Source organism: Strigops habroptila, chromosome 1 (genome assembly GCF_004027225.2).
Source record: "Strigops habroptila isolate Jane chromosome 1, bStrHab1.2.pri, whole genome shotgun sequence".
NCBI lineage: Eukaryota > Metazoa > Chordata > Aves > Psittaciformes > Psittacidae > Strigops > Strigops habroptila.
Window position 1 is genome coordinate 28,796,122 of NC_044277.2, and position 16,475 is coordinate 28,812,596.

Below are 16,475 nucleotides of genomic sequence, written 5' to 3' on the forward strand. Positions count from 1 at the left end.
CACCGGGACTCACCTCGCTTGTTCTTGGTGCCGTGCTGCCGGGCCAGCGCCAGCTCCCGCTCGATCCTCGTCTCCAGGTACACCTGCTTCTTGCTGAGCATCTCCTCCGTCTCCCGCAGCCGGGCCAGCGCCTCCTGCGGGGAGGGCCCCCGGCGGCCCTTGGAGGCGGACGAGCCGCCTCCCTTAAAGAACTTGGAAATCTTGCTCATGGCGGCAGCCCCTGCTCGGCACCCGCCACCGAAGGCTTTGGCCAGCCCGGGCCGCAGTAACCTCCCCGCCCGGCCCCGGCCGTGACGGCACTTCCTGGGCCCGCGGGCGGTGGCACCGCACCTGGCGGCGGGGCGGGCCCGGCCCGGCCCCACCCTGAGCTGCCCGCCCAGGGGCGGCTCCGCAGAGACCAAACTGCCGCTGCCGGCCGCGCTGTGGCGAGCGGCGGGAGAGGCGAGCGAGCTCCGCGGAGCTGCCCGCAGCGGCCCAGGCGGGGCTGGGCAGTGTGCCCGCGCTCAGCTTGTGCTGCCCCCATCTTCTCTCACTGCCGAGCCGCAGAGAAGAGCACTGTGAGGGGACTGCCGGGGCAGCGCGGGGCTGGTGACACGGGCGGCGTGGCTGCAGTGACACTGAAGCGGCACTAACCAGTGACAGGAGCGCAGAAAGCCGTGTTCCCCTCGCCGCTGCCTCTGGACACGGGCCCTGCTCGGGGGCCTGGCGCTACTAAAACACACCAAGTGCTTTTCCTGACGCACGAAGGGCACCGCCGCCGCGGCTCTGGGCGCACGGGAAGCCTGAGGTGTCGGTTACGCCGACGCAGGTTCCCGTAAGCCCGGCAAGGTAGCCACTCCCATGACTGACCTGCCAACTCCGCAGCGGAGCGGCGCGGCCTGCTGGCTGGTCTCAGACACACACCCTCACAGCCCCCCGCAGGCCCCGCCCCGGGGCGGGGAACACATTGCACCGCAGCCTCGGCCCGCCCCGCAGCACGTTCCGCGGCCCGGCGGCCCCCGCGCGCTCGACCTGGGCAGCGGCCGCGCTCCGCCCTCCCCGGCTTTGGGTTGCGGGGAGCATGGCGGAGCTGGAAGTGGGGCAGCACTGCGGGGTGGCTGACTGCAGACAGCTTGGTAAGGGACGGCGCGGCGGCGCCCGCGGGCGGCCGCTGATGGGCGTGCTGGGCCGCGGGCGGGCCGCGGGGCGGGGCCCGGGGCAGTGGGGCCGGCAGCGGCGGTGGGGGGGCTGCGAGGTGTCTCTCCGGGGCGTCCTCCGAGCTGCTGCAGCCGTGCACGACGCATTGCCAGGGTCTGTCGCTTCAGCTGTGTCACTTGGCAGTGAATCCCTGCTTTGCCAGTCCTTGTTACGCTGGTTTTCCGTTCTTTACCCTTGCTTGCCTTCGCTGATCTCGGGAAATGATGTTAGTGGAAATGTAACCGTTCAGAAGGAGGCAGCAAAAAAGCTCCTAGTGAAAGCTTTGTGATGGGACCACTCGGTCTTATAGAGGAAATGGCCAAGATCTTTGGACTTGAGCTTTGCAGTCCAGTTTTATGGTGGTCCATTAAGACCAAATCTGAAGGATGGAGAACTGGAGTAATGGCCTGGAGGTGGGCATTTGCTGCCATTGGCAGTGTGATTTTATCTGTAGGAATTGGTGGGGGATGTGTGCAGAGACTTAAGAACTATGTGCAGTTTAAATTACACAAGGACAGTGTGTATGATATGAAGGACAGAGAGGAAGGAGCAGGATCATCAGGACTGTCAAATGGAGGAGATTTTAGGCTTTTTGGAAGGGGTAGCATCTCCTCCAGTTGGCAACCCACCAAATAAAAATGTAAACTGTCCACCACTCCAGCAGTCAGTAAATAGTATTCTGAGTGGTCTCGCAATAAATAAAAGTTTTGGCATAACTGGTAAGTTTGATGGCTAGCCACGTGTTATAGTTTCAAAGTTTGATACCGAAAAAAACCCAAATTTTTAAAACATAATTCCAGCTTCTGGAATATATCATTTACTTACTCATATGGTTTTCAGTAATACTAACTAGGGGAGTTAACAGTGTAACTGTGTTACAAAAGCCACTTCTAGGTACTGTGTAGATGCAGTTGCTAAGTGTCCTTGTAAAGATACCTACTCCATGATACAGGTAAGCAAAAGTTAATAATGTAAAAATTAAGCTAGAACGTATTACCAAATCAATTACCTAATTGCCTAAGTGAAAAACAAATCTCTCCGTTTCAGATTTTCTCCCCTTTGTATGTGATGGCTGCTCAGGTGTCTTTTGGTAAGTTCATAGAGTTGTAGAGTATCTCAAATTGGAAGGAACCCCAAAGGATCATTGAGTCCAACTCCCTCCTCCTCACAATACTACCTAAAACTAAACCATATGACTAAGAGCATTATCCAGACATTCCTCCTATTCTGACAGGCTCAGTGCTGTGACCACTTCCCTGGGAAGTGTGTTCTGAGAGGGAAGTTCCCTCTCAGTGAAGAACCCTTTGCTAATGTCCAATCTGAACTTTCCCTGGCACAGTTTCATTCTATTTCCTCGTGTCCTATTGCTGGTCACCCAGGAGAGGAGATCAGCACCTCCCCTTCCACTGCCCCCCTTGGGGAAGTTGTAGACTGCAATGAGGTAACTCCTCAGCCTTCTCTTCTCCAAGCTGAACAACCCAGGTGACCTCAGCCACTCCTCATACATCTTGCCCTCAAGGCCTTTCACCATCTTAGTCACCAACCTTGGGACATCTTGTAATGCTTTCATGTCCTTATATTGAGGCACCCAAAACTGCACACAGTACTGGAGGTGAGGCTGCACTAGTGTCGTGTAGATGGGGACAATTGCCTCCGTCGATTGTCTAGCTATGTTGTGTTTGATGCACTCCAGGGCACAGTTGGCCCTTTTGGCTGCCATGGCACACTGCTGACTCATATTCAACGTGCCATGAACCCAGACCTCCAGATGTGCTTTCCATCCTCTTGTCCCCCAGTTTGTGTGTATAACCAGGATTACCTCATACCAGGTGGAGAATCTGGCACTTGTTAAATTTCATATGGTTGGTGACTGGTCAGCTCTCTAGTCTATCCAGATGTTTCTGTAATGCTTCTCTACCCATGAGGGAATTGACAGCTCCTCCTAGTTTAGTATCATCAACAAACTGACTTAATGTGCATTTGATTCCTGTGACCAGATCATTTATGGAAACATTAAAGAGCACTGGCCCTAAAATTGAGCCCTGGAGAACCCCAGTGGTGACTGGCCACCAGCCTGATGTAACCGCATTTACTGTAACTCTTTAAGCCTGACCTGATCACCCATTGCTCAGCCATCATACTATGGACTTCTCTATCTGTATGCTGGACATTTTGACCAGAAGGATACTGTGAGAGACAGTTTGCTAAAATCCAAACCCACTCACCACATCTACTGGCTTCCCTAGGTCAATTAGGCAGGTGACCTTGGCATAAAAGGAAGTTGAGTTGATTTTCTTATAAGATCTCAGTGTGGCAGTTACGCAGACCTAAGTGTTATATAAAACATTCTGTGACTCAGTTCAGATACATTTAATTAAAAGTAGTTGTTTCATTGAAGTTGCCACTTTCTTCCCAAACTGCTGTTACAGAGCTTTGAAACCACTGGGATGATCTTTAGGATACAGGTAGATTATTTTGGAAGGCATCTAATTTAGGCCCTGTTTTGTACTGACTTTTTTTGGTGAGGGGAGCGGGGTATTTATCCTTATAGGAAAAAAAAAAAAAAAGAAGTTTCTTCCAAGGTTCAAATCAGGGCTTGCACTTTGATTTGCACTTCGGATTAGTAGAGGCCAGCTGAGATCAAGTCACATAGAGCTCAGGCAGATTTCCCTTTTAACATTAGAAGCCTTCAAGGGATTTCTGTTGCTGTGGGAGGTGATTCAAAGCCCATTAAAACAGACGAAATACAGTTGCTTTGAGCTGAATTCTTAAGCATGCTGGTGCCCTATTCTCTTGAAATGGTTTGATATCTTGGGGCATAAGTTCCAAGAGCTAAATGTTTTACGTAGGAAGAATATGATCAGTCCATTCAAGATATAAATGCATAGGTTAAAACAAATTTTGGAGAAGATTCATTATTTAACTGAAGCGTTGCCATGATAAAACTTGTCAGATCATTCTTTAAACACTTGAATGTTTTCACACGCAGTTTTCTTTTACTGAAATGTAGATAACACTGTAATATTTTCTTCTTTTGCCACAAAGCCTTCAGCACAGGAGCCGGGATGCTCACGGGTGTTCTGAGGTAATCTAATAATATATTACTACCTTAAAATGAAAATTCTGTGTAACTTAACTATTTTCAGATTATATGTATACATATAGTGTGTAAGTATGAACTATTTAATGTCTCATTGAGAATGTGACAAGCTTAAAAAAAAATGAATCTACTCTTTTTCTGCCTGTCAGAAGTAAATTGAGTTTGATTAGGATGATGGTTCTTTTTCTAACTCCGAGCTAAACTTAACGAGGGCAAAAGTAGGAGAAAATTGTTGGACTAGTTTTGCCCACAGAATGGAGAGCTAGCATGGTTCTTTTGGAAAGCTGGGATGGTGACTTTTATCTGTAATATCTGTTTATTTACACAAAATATTTTGTATTAATACCTAGGTGAATATAAGAAACAATTCTGTGAAACCAGATCAGCACAGATCTTACCCATGCTCATACAAGGACTGTAACGGAAAGGAGCTTTTGCCAGTTTTATGTCCTTACTGTGAGAAACATTTTTGTCTAAGGTGAGCAGAACAGTGTTTAAAAATCAATACTCATTCATTAGTGTATGAAAAAGGTACTAAAAGTTTTGCACTGTTGTTTACAGACACCGGCATCAGTCAGACCATGAATGTGAGAAACTGGACACACCAAAACCTCGAATGGCTGCCACCCAGCAGCTAGTTAAAAATATTATAGGCAAGTACAGTGGGTTATATATTCAACAGTTTTCTTCAGAAGGTTATTTGAGCTTGTGGCCTCCTCTGAGGGTTAAGATTTGACCAAATAAGAAGAAAGGATGGGGGTTCCCTGTTAAATAGCCCTAAATTCACGTCACTATGTAATACTGTTCATCTAAACGGAGGCAACAGTACCATATGTCTATAAAGAGAATTTTTAAAGATTAAATAAGGCTCAGATTTCTTTCAGAATTACTCCTATACAAAGACAGGCTAAGAAAATTGGGGCTGTTCAGCCTGGAGAAGAGAAAGCTGCATAGAGACCTCATAGGAACCTTCCAATATCTAAAGGTGGCCTACAAGAATGCCGGAGAGGGGCTCTTCATCAGGGACTGTAGCGGTAGGACAGTGTGTAATGGGTTCAAACTTAAACAGGGGAGATTTAGGTTAGCTAGAAGGAAGAAATTCTTTATTGTGAGAGTGGTGAGGCACTGAAACAGGTTGCCCTGTTCCAGTTGTGAACACTCCATCCTTGGCAGTGTTCAAGGCCAGGCTGGACGGGCCTTTGAGCAACCTGGTGTAGTGGAAGGTGTCCCTGCTCATGGCAGGGGGTTTGGAACTAGAGGATCTTAAGGTCTTTTCCAGCCCTAACCATTCTACGATTGTCTTGTTCTCATTCAGGATACCTGATATCATGACATTGGGAGGATATGAAAAGGATGAGAACCTTGGAGATGTAATGAGGCCAGATAGGCTAATTCCAAGATATATTCCAGAGATGGTATGAGTCATCGTATTAACAGTAGTAATATTGTTCTCAGATTCTAAAAAAAGTGAGGAAGCAAAAAGGAAAAAATGCAGAGGACCGAAAAATAGCGCGACAGCAGCAAAAGTGGCATTAATGAAGCTGAAAATGCATGCGTGTGGGGACAAGTCCTTGCCTCAGGTCAGTGATGTTTGGTTTTAGTAGTGGCATTCTCAAAGGAAATGGAGAGTTTTCTAAATATCTTCATGTAGTTCTCTCAGTTTGGTTTTGGATTTAATTCTTCAAGACCACAATCATTTCTATGTATGTTTCAGCCTGGTACCCAAAATCAATCTTACTACTCTTATCTCTGTTACAACGTGTCTCTGTGGAATTTGGAGCAGTCGGGTCAAATTCCTTTATTTTATAGGAGAAATGTATTTGCCGGCCACACAGCTGTCACCCAACACTACAAAGACAGACAAGTTCATCAGTGTTGCGAGATCTTTACTTGGGGATTCCTGGCAGAATGATGGCACTAACTTGTAGTTACAATTAAAGCTATTTATTTTAACAGAATTTGATGATCAGAGTAGCACAGAATTTTTATAATCACAATCGGTGTAGCACAGAATTTTATAGCACAGCTTAGCTTATTGTTCCTAATCACCTGGACCCTCTGCAGATCAAGTCAAGTGTTACTACTTGGCTTTCAGTATCAATATCACAGTTATCATCTCAACTCAAAACATGTACAAGATTACAAGTCACTGACTTGGTCCTTGGAGGAAGCAGATGACAGTGGAGGCATCCCTGGCCACTCAGGGATCACAGGCTGTCGTGGTTTGAGCCCAGCCGGTAACTCAGAACCACACAGCCGCTCGCTCACTCCCCCCCTTCCTCCCCCCGCTCCCGGAGGGATGGGAAGGAGAATCGGAAGAATGTAACTCCCACGGGTTGAGATAAGAGCAGTCCCGCAACTAAGGTGTAATAGAAAACCACTACTGCTACCACCAATGATAATAATGATTAGTGAAATAACAAGGGGAGAGGATACAATTGCTCACCACCCGCCGACCAATACCCAGCCCGACCCGAGCAGTGATCTGGGCCTTCCGGGTAACTCCCCTCAGTTTGTATACTGGGCATGACGTGCTGTGGTATGGAATACCCCTTTGGCTAGTTTGGGTCAGGTGTCCTGTCTCTGCTTCCTCCCGGCTTCCCCTCCTCCCTGGCAAAGCATGAGACTGAGAAAGTCCTTGGTCGGAATAAACATTACTTAGCAACAACTAAAAACATCAGTGTTATCAGCGTTGTTCCCAGGCTGAAAGTTAAAAAACACAGCACTGCACCAGCTACTAAGAAGGAGAAAAATGACTGACTATAGCTGAACCCAGGACACAGGCTTTGCTGTCCAGCAGCAGTTCTGGTCCAAGTCCCACTTAGGGCTTGTAACTGCTTCATTTTATGGACAGTGCTCTGTGTGCTGCTGCACTTCCCTGTTCTGTGACAGGCTCATCACCTCTGGCTTGGCTGGGTGCCTGAGACCTTCAAGGCCAGTAAGGAGGGGAGTAGTCATCCTGGTGCCCAGGGACCTTGAGGCTGAGAGAGGGGGAGAAGAAGTCTGCCTGGTTTGCAGGACCTTCGAGGCTATCAGGAGAGAGGGAGAGGGATTGATACACGACCAATCTGGTCACAGAGAATGTCTGTTTGCCATGTAAAATGGCATTAGTTACACCAGTGTTATTACCAGAGGTCCAGAGAAGGGGGTACTGATCACAGGCTGTGCCTTGACACTTTCATGAACAGGGAAGGATGCCAGGGGTGGTGGTACCATCACCTCTTGCCCACAGCCTATAGCATAGTAACAGGTTCATAGAGGGGATTCCACGGCGGCAGTGGGCCATGTATTATCCAAAGGTTGTTCATCCGAGTGGGATAGTGGAGTATAAGACACTGATTTTTAACAATTGATATGCACAGAGATTTAAAGTAAGATACAGCACAAAATAACATAATTCCAGCAGCTATAATTAGAGTTACTATTAACAGAACACAGCAGGCCCATGTTCTGAAGTCAGGTAGCCGGGACCGCAGTGAAACCGGTCAGCGGGTAGACCTTCTGAGAATAGTTGCTCTTGAGCTATCTGGTGAAAAGTACAAATTTGTCATTGAATGATGTTTATATCATATTCAATTTGTTTAGATTTGTTAGTATAAAAACAAGTGGTGTTTAGCAGTATATATATGCTTCCTTGTGACGCTGAAAGATAAGCTAAAGCCCAACAATTTTGAATAGCTTATTGTGAAAGAAAACTAATTTCTGATTGCCAACATTTTTTAAAGAATCTACAGTAGCATTTTGGACATTTTCAAGCATGGCAGAAATATTTACAGTAGCTCTTTCTGGATCATCAATTCTTAAACTTGGAAATAATGCATGCATAAATTGATGGAATTTCATCGTTCCTTTTACCAAGGGATTGATCACAACATGCTTATAGCATACAGGGTAATGGTTGTGTAATTTTATTGAAATGCATGAGGAACAAGACATGGTACAAATACCCGTCCATTGTCGTGACAGACTTTTATAAGCATTTGTGCTACAGAGCCAGAACCATCCCGATGTTGGAATGGTGGGCCACTGATTTGGTACCGTAAAATTTCTAGGGAAACATTCCTTACACCATTGATGAGCCTCTTTTTCATTGTTAGGATGATCAAATTTAAGCAGGCAAGTGTGGCTCCCCAAATGGTGTGAAAAGCGTTGGTGTATATACAGCCAGACATGTTATTCCAATTACAGATCATCCATTTGTTGTTAGTTCTTAACTAACCCATCCTCTGTAGAACTTAGTATTAAAACCAGTGAGATTGTAGTAGCTTTGCTAAAATGTGCCATTAAACAGTTCATGTGAGATTCCAGAGTGACAAAATATTTAAAATGGTATTATTTGTAATCACTGATTTATTTTTACAGATCCACGTGGCTCTTAAATTGGATTAATTACAGACTCTGGTTCAATAATAGCGTATCAGCTGAAACCGAGTTTGTGTCTGATTGTAGAGCAGAATATAATCGCAATTGTTGTTTTTCCCACCCAGGCTGAATTTGTTTGTTGGGGCATTGGAGTGTACCATGGGGCCTTAGCATAAGAATGTGCCTTGTAAGGTTGAGTTTGGTAATTTGGACAGTCAGGAGTGAGTATGCCAATTTAGGCTGGTACCAAGATATTTTCAGGAACAGATTCGGCTAAGCACCCAGAATTAGCATCTGAAGATTGAGGGTGGTATAAACAATACCCACAGTTTGATTCATTACCCAGTTGAGAAATTATGTTTGTGAACTGAATAACATGATTATCATCCCATTCTTGAAATAGTGAGAAAGAGGGTACAAATAAGGGTAAGTACAATACAGTGGGTGTTGTGATCATCTTTTTACAGCTGAGGTTTCCATGAAGGTAAAATGCTGATTCCTTGGGTGCAGTCCAGGTTTGTTCAGGCCAAAGAATCTGTCCAAGTACTGTTCATTACCTGAAGCGAAAAGAAATACTCATTCTTGGGCATTATCCAAGCCTCAGTGAAAGTTAAAGAGAGTCCCCATTTAGAATCAGTTTCCATACGCCCTTTTCTTAGGGCATATGTGACAGATATTTTAACCATCAAAGGGTAGTTAATAAGAACAGCGTCACCCTGAGAAAAATGATGGGCTGACAGTGGGGGTTTTAGATGTTTTATGGGTTGGAGAGCAGGAAAATGAGCCTGTTCCACCAGGGATCCAGTCTGCTAGTTATTTAGGCATCAAACAGCTTTAGGTAGGGCTTTACCTCAGCTTCCTGTATTTAAACTTTATTCTAGAGCTCATTTTAGTGGACCATTCCACTTCTTAACTGTGCCATTACTTTGGGGTCTGTGGGACCCTGGAACACCCAGGCAACTCCACAGTGCTCACACCATTCCTGGATTTATTTTTAAATGAGTGCCATTGCCAGACTGCACAGCAGAGGGCATGGGAGGGCATTTCCCTAAGCCTGTTATTATTTCAGCTCCAGTAAGGAGGTAACGCCGCCACTCTGGTGTTCAAGGGAGAGGTCTGGCAAAATCTATTTGCCAGGTGGACCAGGGGACTTACTTTCTATCCCCTATCCATTTGGATCCCAAAAAGGTGACTCCTGGCTGGAGCCTTGGCATTGTTTTTTCATCAATTGTTTCAATAGCCCAGTTACTGTTGCCCTGTATCCAGCTCACAGAATATCCATACCAAATCTATTTAGGTTTCCTAGTTGCATTTGCTGTTTTCAGGGCATTTTCATGATATTTTCTTGGTTTTTTTCTATAACTTGTGGCACTCTTTTTCAAGATACACTGTTTTTCCAGACTCACTATCAGTCTTTAATTTGGTTATACCAATTCTAAATCCTTTGCTGACAATTCACCTTTATACTTTATATTTCTTCCTTCAACCTGTCAGTATGTCTGTTCTCAATTTTCCATACTGCAGCTAATAGCCAGCGCATTCCTTCCATCTGTCCTTCTTAACTTTACACATATATTTACATTCTTTAAAACTCATTCCGTATGGCTTTTGGATCATGGCTTATTGGCTGTAGCCACTTCTTGGGATTTTCCCATGTATTTTTGGTAAACCTCTTTCTCCAGGAGTCCCATTTACTGGGGAAATCAGGAATCACTCTGACCCAAGGGTTCTGCCAACTACACCAATTTATTCTGTCACCCAACAATGTGGGGACAGACATTTCTTTTGGGGATCCCTGGCAGAATGACGACAGCACTGAGTTGTTACGCTCAAAGCTATATTATTTTAACAGAATTTGATGATCAAAGTAGCACAGGATTTTTATAATCACAATCAGTGTGGCACAGTTTTATAAGAAGCGTAGCACCGAATTTTATAGCACAGCTTAGCTTATTGTTCCTAATCACCTGGACCCTCTGCAGATCATGTCAAGTGTTACTACTTGGCTTTCAGTATCAATATCGCAGTCATCACCTTGACTCGAAACATGTAAAAGAATACAAGTCACTCACTCAGTCCTTGGAGGAAGCAGATGACACTGGAAGTGTCTGTGGCCACTGAGGGATCACAGGCTTTGCTGTCCAGCAGCAGTTCTGGTCCAAGTCCCACTTAGGGCTTGTAACTGCTTCATTTTATGGACAGTGCTCTGTGTGCTGCTGCACTTCCCTGTTCTGTGACAGGCTCATCACCTCTGGCTTGGCTGGGTGCCTGAGACCTTCAAGGCCAGTAAGGAGGGGAGTAGTCGTCCTGGTGCCCAGGAACCTTGAGGCTGATAGGGAAGGGGAGAAGTCTGCCTGGTTTGCAGGACCTTCAAGGCTATCAGGAGAGGGAGAGGGACTGATACATGGCCAGTTTGGTCACAGAGAATGTCTGTTTGCCATATAAAATGGCATTAGTTATGCCAACCTTATTACCAGGGGGTACCAGTCACACGTGGCAAACCCATCTTAAGGGATGCTTTTCATGCTGAGTAATGAGAGGCTTCTGACGCAGATAGGACATAGCTTGCACAACTCTATACCAGTCAGATTGAACCTGTCTCATACAAAACTTAGCTTTTGTTCTGCAAAGCTCCATTTTTATTTCTGCTACTTAGATATAATAAACATATATTGCATTGCTGGATTGAGATATGAAGGGCCTGAGGTCAGTTGTTCCTGCCTTTGGGTTAGAATAGGGTTTCGACAGTTGCTTTCAGCCTTTCATTTCTTTGATTTTCAAAGTTATTTCACAGATTGCTTTATTTTTTTTCACTACCATGGCCAGTCAAACCTGGTGTTCAAGTCTTTTCCACATATTAGGATTATGTTGGGTTTAGAAACTCCTTGATTCTTTCATCTAGGGTTTCACTTTAGATCTGTACTTACACATCCTCTTAAAAGAACTGTATTTAAATTGTTTTTCACCATATTGTTAAGTTGCAGCACATCACGTTCAGGCCTGTTATATTGATTTATAATACTGAGAACATTCTATGCAATAGTGATGGTCTTATTGTTAGGTCTTATCTTACTAAAGTGCATTTAATTACTGTTTTTAAAGTAACTACAGCTTTTCCATTACTGAGTCCTTTTATGAATTTCTTTTTTTATACTTTGTTATGCTTAGAAAACTCTGCTTACGCAGAAGTGGTAATACAAAGATCTCCTTGTAGCATTCATCAGATAGCACCACTGTATTAAATATGTGCTGGAGGGAAAGTGATTAATTTCAAATATTGTGGAACATAATTTAAAAAATCCACCCTTAATGTGTATAAGAAACTTTTAAAAGTTACTTTCTAATTCCAAAGCTAGTAAGCTCTAAAAAGTGTAGCAGAAATTACTGTATGCTAATTTCGCTTACTGTTCATTTTCTCATGTGGATATTAATTGTTTAATCATCCAGAATAGTGATAATTCTCACTGATAAATTAAGCCTATTAATCTCCAGCACCTCCATTTAAATGGCTTCATAGACTCCCCCTAGCTGCCTTCTGCCTACCTCGTTCTAGTTCGATGAGACTTTTTTGAATATGAATTTTCTGGAATGCCTCTTAAGCACATCAGTTCTTGCATCATTGTTATAAAGAAGATTGACACATTTTCTTGGAGGTGCACAGCAAAAGGACAGGGGGCAATGGGCACAAGCTGCAACATGGGAAATTCCAATTAGCTAACAGGAAGAAAAATCACCGTGAGGGTGGTCAGACTTTGGAACAAGCTCCTCTGCTGAAAATTTGTGGAATATACATCTTTGGGATGTTACAAATTTTTTTGAATCTGACTTGGAGCAAACTGATCTACATTTATAGTTAGGTCCACTTTCAAGTTCCCCCTGCTTTGAGTATGGTTTTGGACCACGTGACACGAGAGGTCCTCCTTCCTGACCTTTCTTATTCTATGATCAGGAAAATCAGGCTATCTTAGAAATACCTTTCCCCTGGTTTCTTTATTTAGATTAGCTTTCTGCAGATGATTGCTTCTTTTAGTGTCAGACCTGATACAAGTTACAGACCTGACCAGCTCCAAACAGGAGGGCCATGCTGCAAAGTAACGCTAGTTATTGTGTCCCTGACTGACTGGTATTTTCTTGGATATGGCACGGAAATTCCAGGAGGTATGTCCCATAGGTAGGGATGCAACAGTAGAATGACCTGGTTTGTGAATTAAGTTCCAGTGAACTGGAGGAGCCACTGTAGGAAGTGTGGGGCACTGATGTGTGCCCCACAGCCCCACAGCAGTTGAGTGATGTTGGCATGTGTCCATAATAGAATGGCCATTGTGTTAGCTGTTTTACAAGTTGTCATTTACATTTTAGCAAGATACAGGTCCTGCTTCCATTGCCCCTTTGTAATATTCCTGGATGTTAAAGATTTTCTTGTGTTTGGAAAGCATTTGAGTTTTGAGGAAAATGCACAGATTGAAATTCAGGCTCAGCTTTACGAACATAGCTGGGGGAAAGGTAGTTCTGTATTTTCTAGGGAGAGCCTATGTAAATCCTTTAAAAAGAAGACTTCTGTATTGCTTGATCATGTCTGGCTTGGACTTGGCAAGGGCGGTCTTAACTGGTGAATGTACCAGTTATGCTTGCTCTGTCTTCTGCTGAATGTCAAGAAGAAATAACCTTGAAGAAGGGATTGTCCCAATCCCGTTCAAAACCTGTCCCTCATAAGTTACTTTTGTTTTGGTCTAGTGGATACTGAAAAAGCTTTTAGCACATAAAAGGTGGAAAAACAGGGTAAAGGATTAGCTGGCCATGGCTGGGAGTGTTGGTTTGTGAAGCAGGCCTTTCTAGTACGGTGAATTGTTCGGTTTTAACTGCCTTTGCATTCGGATTTGAGACATTATACTGCTGCCAAAAGCCAGCACTGCTTATTTAAACTCACCTTCTTTTCCCCAGAGCAGTCATTGTCCAGCAAACCCAGGGCAGACACCTTTTCATGCCTCTCTATATGTAACAGTCTAGCTGTGGGACTCTGGCTCAAGATCTTGTCTCCACCTCTCTGAACTTCCTGTCCATCATGCATGTGCCTGCAGCTGGAGGGGATTTGACTTGATGATCTCAGTCACTTATATTCTGCAGTAAATTGGGGCCTTGGTCTCAATTGAATAGTACAAGTTTTAATTGGTAATTTTGGGGTTGAAATTTAAAGGGTTTTTTTTACTGAAAAACTATTAATGTGTATGACTGGAATTATGTGCTGCTTCTGTGAATAATTTTTTGTTTATTTTCCATGTTTTTCTAGACAGAAAGAATTTACTTTCAAGTATTTTTACCAAAGGGAAACAAAGAGAAAAGCAAGCCCATGTTCTTTTGCAGTAAGTGGAGTATTGGCAAAGTAGTAGATTTTGCAGCTTCCTTAGCAAGCCTTAAAAATGACAACAACAAATCAACATCCCAGGTAAATCAGTAATAATAATAAACATTTTCCAGGTTGTTGGATTTTGATTTTGTTTTGGTGGTGGTTTTTAACCATTTAGTCTCTCCCCCACCCAACTCCTTGCATCTAAACAGGCAAATCCTGATGTTAATTTCTGTGTTGTTTGTTTTACAGAAATTGAGATTATGCCACGCTGCCTCTGGAGAAGCCTTGCCGTTTGAGCACACATTGGAAACATGGCTATCTGATAAAGACTATCCATTGTACAATGGTGGAAATATAATTTTGGAGTATCTTAATAATGATGTTTTATCTATAGAAGATATAGAGTCGTACTTTAATTAATCAGTAAATTATCACAAACAAAAAAAGATTTATTTTTTTTTTTAAACACCCCCCCCCAAATGTGGTATTCAACAAAACCAAGTCCAGTTTTATTGTAAAATCACTGGTATGCCAGAGTCTGTCCTCAGTAGTAAAGACACACTTTCCATCAATTTCTCAACTGACAGAAGAACTATGTCCTCAAAGGAAAATTAGTTATTAACTAATATCACAAATACTTTCTGTAAGAAATTCTTGCTTTATTTAGCTGTATCATGTCAATATCTTTCTTAAATTTTATATTTTGTGTAAATTATGGGTAAAATATGTATTAAAATCGATAAATAATGAAAATGTAAACTTGCAGTATATCAATTCTCTGAAGGAAAGAAACACGCTACACTATTGCAGCATCTTTTCTATATCTACAAGAACATATTTCATTGAGTTTGGCATCCAGCACTGTCCATGTCCCTGGTCCATGTTTTCTTCTCATAATAGCGTAACAACATTAGAAGGAAAGCTTTCTGAAGCAAAAGTAAATTCACACAGGTGTCTTGTGTTTGTAAGTCTCAGCATTATTTTGTGATTAGGAGGGGGATAAAAAAAAGAGAACCTGAAATCATCCTTTTCTTATTCTTGTGTAGAAGAGGAAGAAATATGGTAAGAGAGGAAGAAATACAGCTCAACTAGAAGCATAGCATTCCACAGCTTGCATTTTCATCCTGGCATTTCCAACCTTATGTATTGTTTTCTCTTCAGCAGTCTGCAGTATTGACTTACTAAGGTTTAAAGCTGTTGTTTACAGTGATTGTACATGAAGTTACGCCTCTGGGTGCATAAGTATAGAATTAGTGGATTTCTCAATTGTCAGTGTCTTGAAGGTGTTTGGTGGTAATGAAGAAGATTGTCCAGAATACCAGTAGGTGATATACGCCAGTTTTTGCATCTCTCTTGGTGGATTTCAAAGCTGGATTGTAAATTCAAAGCAAAGGTAGCAAGGAAGATCCATAAGATTACTTTTACAGCTGTTTTGAATTACTGCAACATAAACAATGTTGCACACAAATTTAGGGCCAGCACTTTCCTAACAATAAGTTCTGATGCATAACCAGGGAGCTTTACTTCATCCTTCTTGAATGGGCCTGTTACAACCTAAACTCATTCTGCAGTGGCCTTGACCCCATCTGTAAGCTGGGGTCTCTCTCTAAGAGCAGAACCCTTTCAAAACTGATGCCTCCAATTTTCTTTGTTTACAATTATTTAGTCAATGTTCTTCAGTTGGGAGGAGCTGGAAAGACAATCCTACAGTGACAGAAAGGACAGTGTATGAACAGGTGTAAACAGCAGTGGAAAGCACAAGCCTAAGCTCCATTTGAAAAGCTGTAGTACATTTCTGCTGCTCTGTGGTGCTGTTCAGTGTGAGTGAACTACCGAGGCAAACCTGGTCATCAGATACTAAACAGGTTAGCAAGATTTTTCAGCTGCAATAAGGTGCAGCATGCAAGGTATGATCTAGTGGCTTGTGAATAGGGTGCAGTATTCAAAGTGGGAGAAATCTCTGCCTCCCCCAGCCTATCTCGCTGCTTGATCAGTGTGACTCACCTTTCAACACATTTTAAAACAGAAAGCTACCTTTCTTTTTCAGACATGGGGCACTTTCTTCAAGGCAGTGGTCTTCATGGGCTGTTCTCATATTTGCAAGGATGTTTGGCTTGTGTGTGCACTGTGACTTAACATACTCAGTTAATGCTTGGAGGCATAACTGGGCTGCAGGGAGACTGAATGCCTACATTGTTCAAAAATGTCAGTATGATACATTTCAGGGACATTGTCCTGCCATTGCAGGGAAGAAACTCTAAGGGGAGGACAGGAGATGTAAGACTAAGCTATATTGCTAGTAATGTGGAAATGGAGTTTTGCTTCGAAGAACTAACAGAAAGCAGAGAAGTGTACTCAGAGCAACAAGTGGAGGTGAACACTGCACCACAGTCTGCTGGGCAGCCACAAATCTGGATCTGGTGTTTTGGTTCATTCAGTTATTGTGTTCACTAACTCTAAAAAAAATGGTCCAGGTTTTTCTCTAGTACA

General features: G+C 43.5%; 2 protein-coding genes across 8 annotated transcripts in view; one reads left to right on the forward strand and one right to left on the reverse strand.

Annotated features, from left to right (window-relative positions):
• The window catches only part of CHMP4C (charged multivesicular body protein 4C), a 17,920-nt gene extending 16,994 nt beyond the window's left edge, over positions 1–926 (reverse strand). Inside the window, exon 1 of one of the 7 annotated variants that reach the window (XR_003990289.1) lies at positions 850–926. Coding sequence is in view for 1 of the 7 variants with exons in the window: in XM_030477633.1 (XP_030333493.1) it covers positions 14–209 (196 nt within the window). In the remaining 6 variants the exon portion in view is untranslated. Of the gene's footprint in view, positions 1–13 lie in introns of all 7 variants that reach the window. The other 6 variants (XR_003990284.1, XR_003990292.1, XR_003990287.1 and 3 more) reach the window with 6 other exon arrangements.
• ZFAND1 (zinc finger AN1-type containing 1) lies at positions 430–15,001 on the forward strand. Its single transcript, XM_030477620.1, has 8 exons — positions 430–1,115; positions 2,224–2,266; positions 4,222–4,261; positions 4,627–4,754; positions 4,838–4,929; positions 5,732–5,856; positions 13,926–14,081; positions 14,235–15,001. The coding sequence occupies exons 1-8, from the start codon at positions 1,061–1,063 to the stop codon at positions 14,403–14,405; spliced, it is 810 nt and encodes a 269-aa protein (XP_030333480.1). The 5' UTR covers positions 430–1,060; the 3' UTR covers positions 14,406–15,001.
• Positions 15,002–16,475: the final 1,474 nt, after the last annotated feature.

Bases quoted from the DNA above. Each gene is read 5' to 3' on its own strand.
- ZFAND1 (XM_030477620.1), top strand. From the start codon at position 1,061: ATGGCGGAGCTGGAAGTGGGGCAGCACTGCGGGGTGGCTGACTGCAGA. The intron at 4,930-5,731 runs GCAAGTACAGTG...TATTGTTCTCAG, and splicing joins GCTAGTTAAAAATATTATAG to ATTCTAAAAAAAGTGAGGAA. The intron at 14,082-14,234 runs GTAAATCAGTAA...TTTGTTTTACAG, and splicing joins ACAACAAATCAACATCCCAG to AAATTGAGATTATGCCACGC.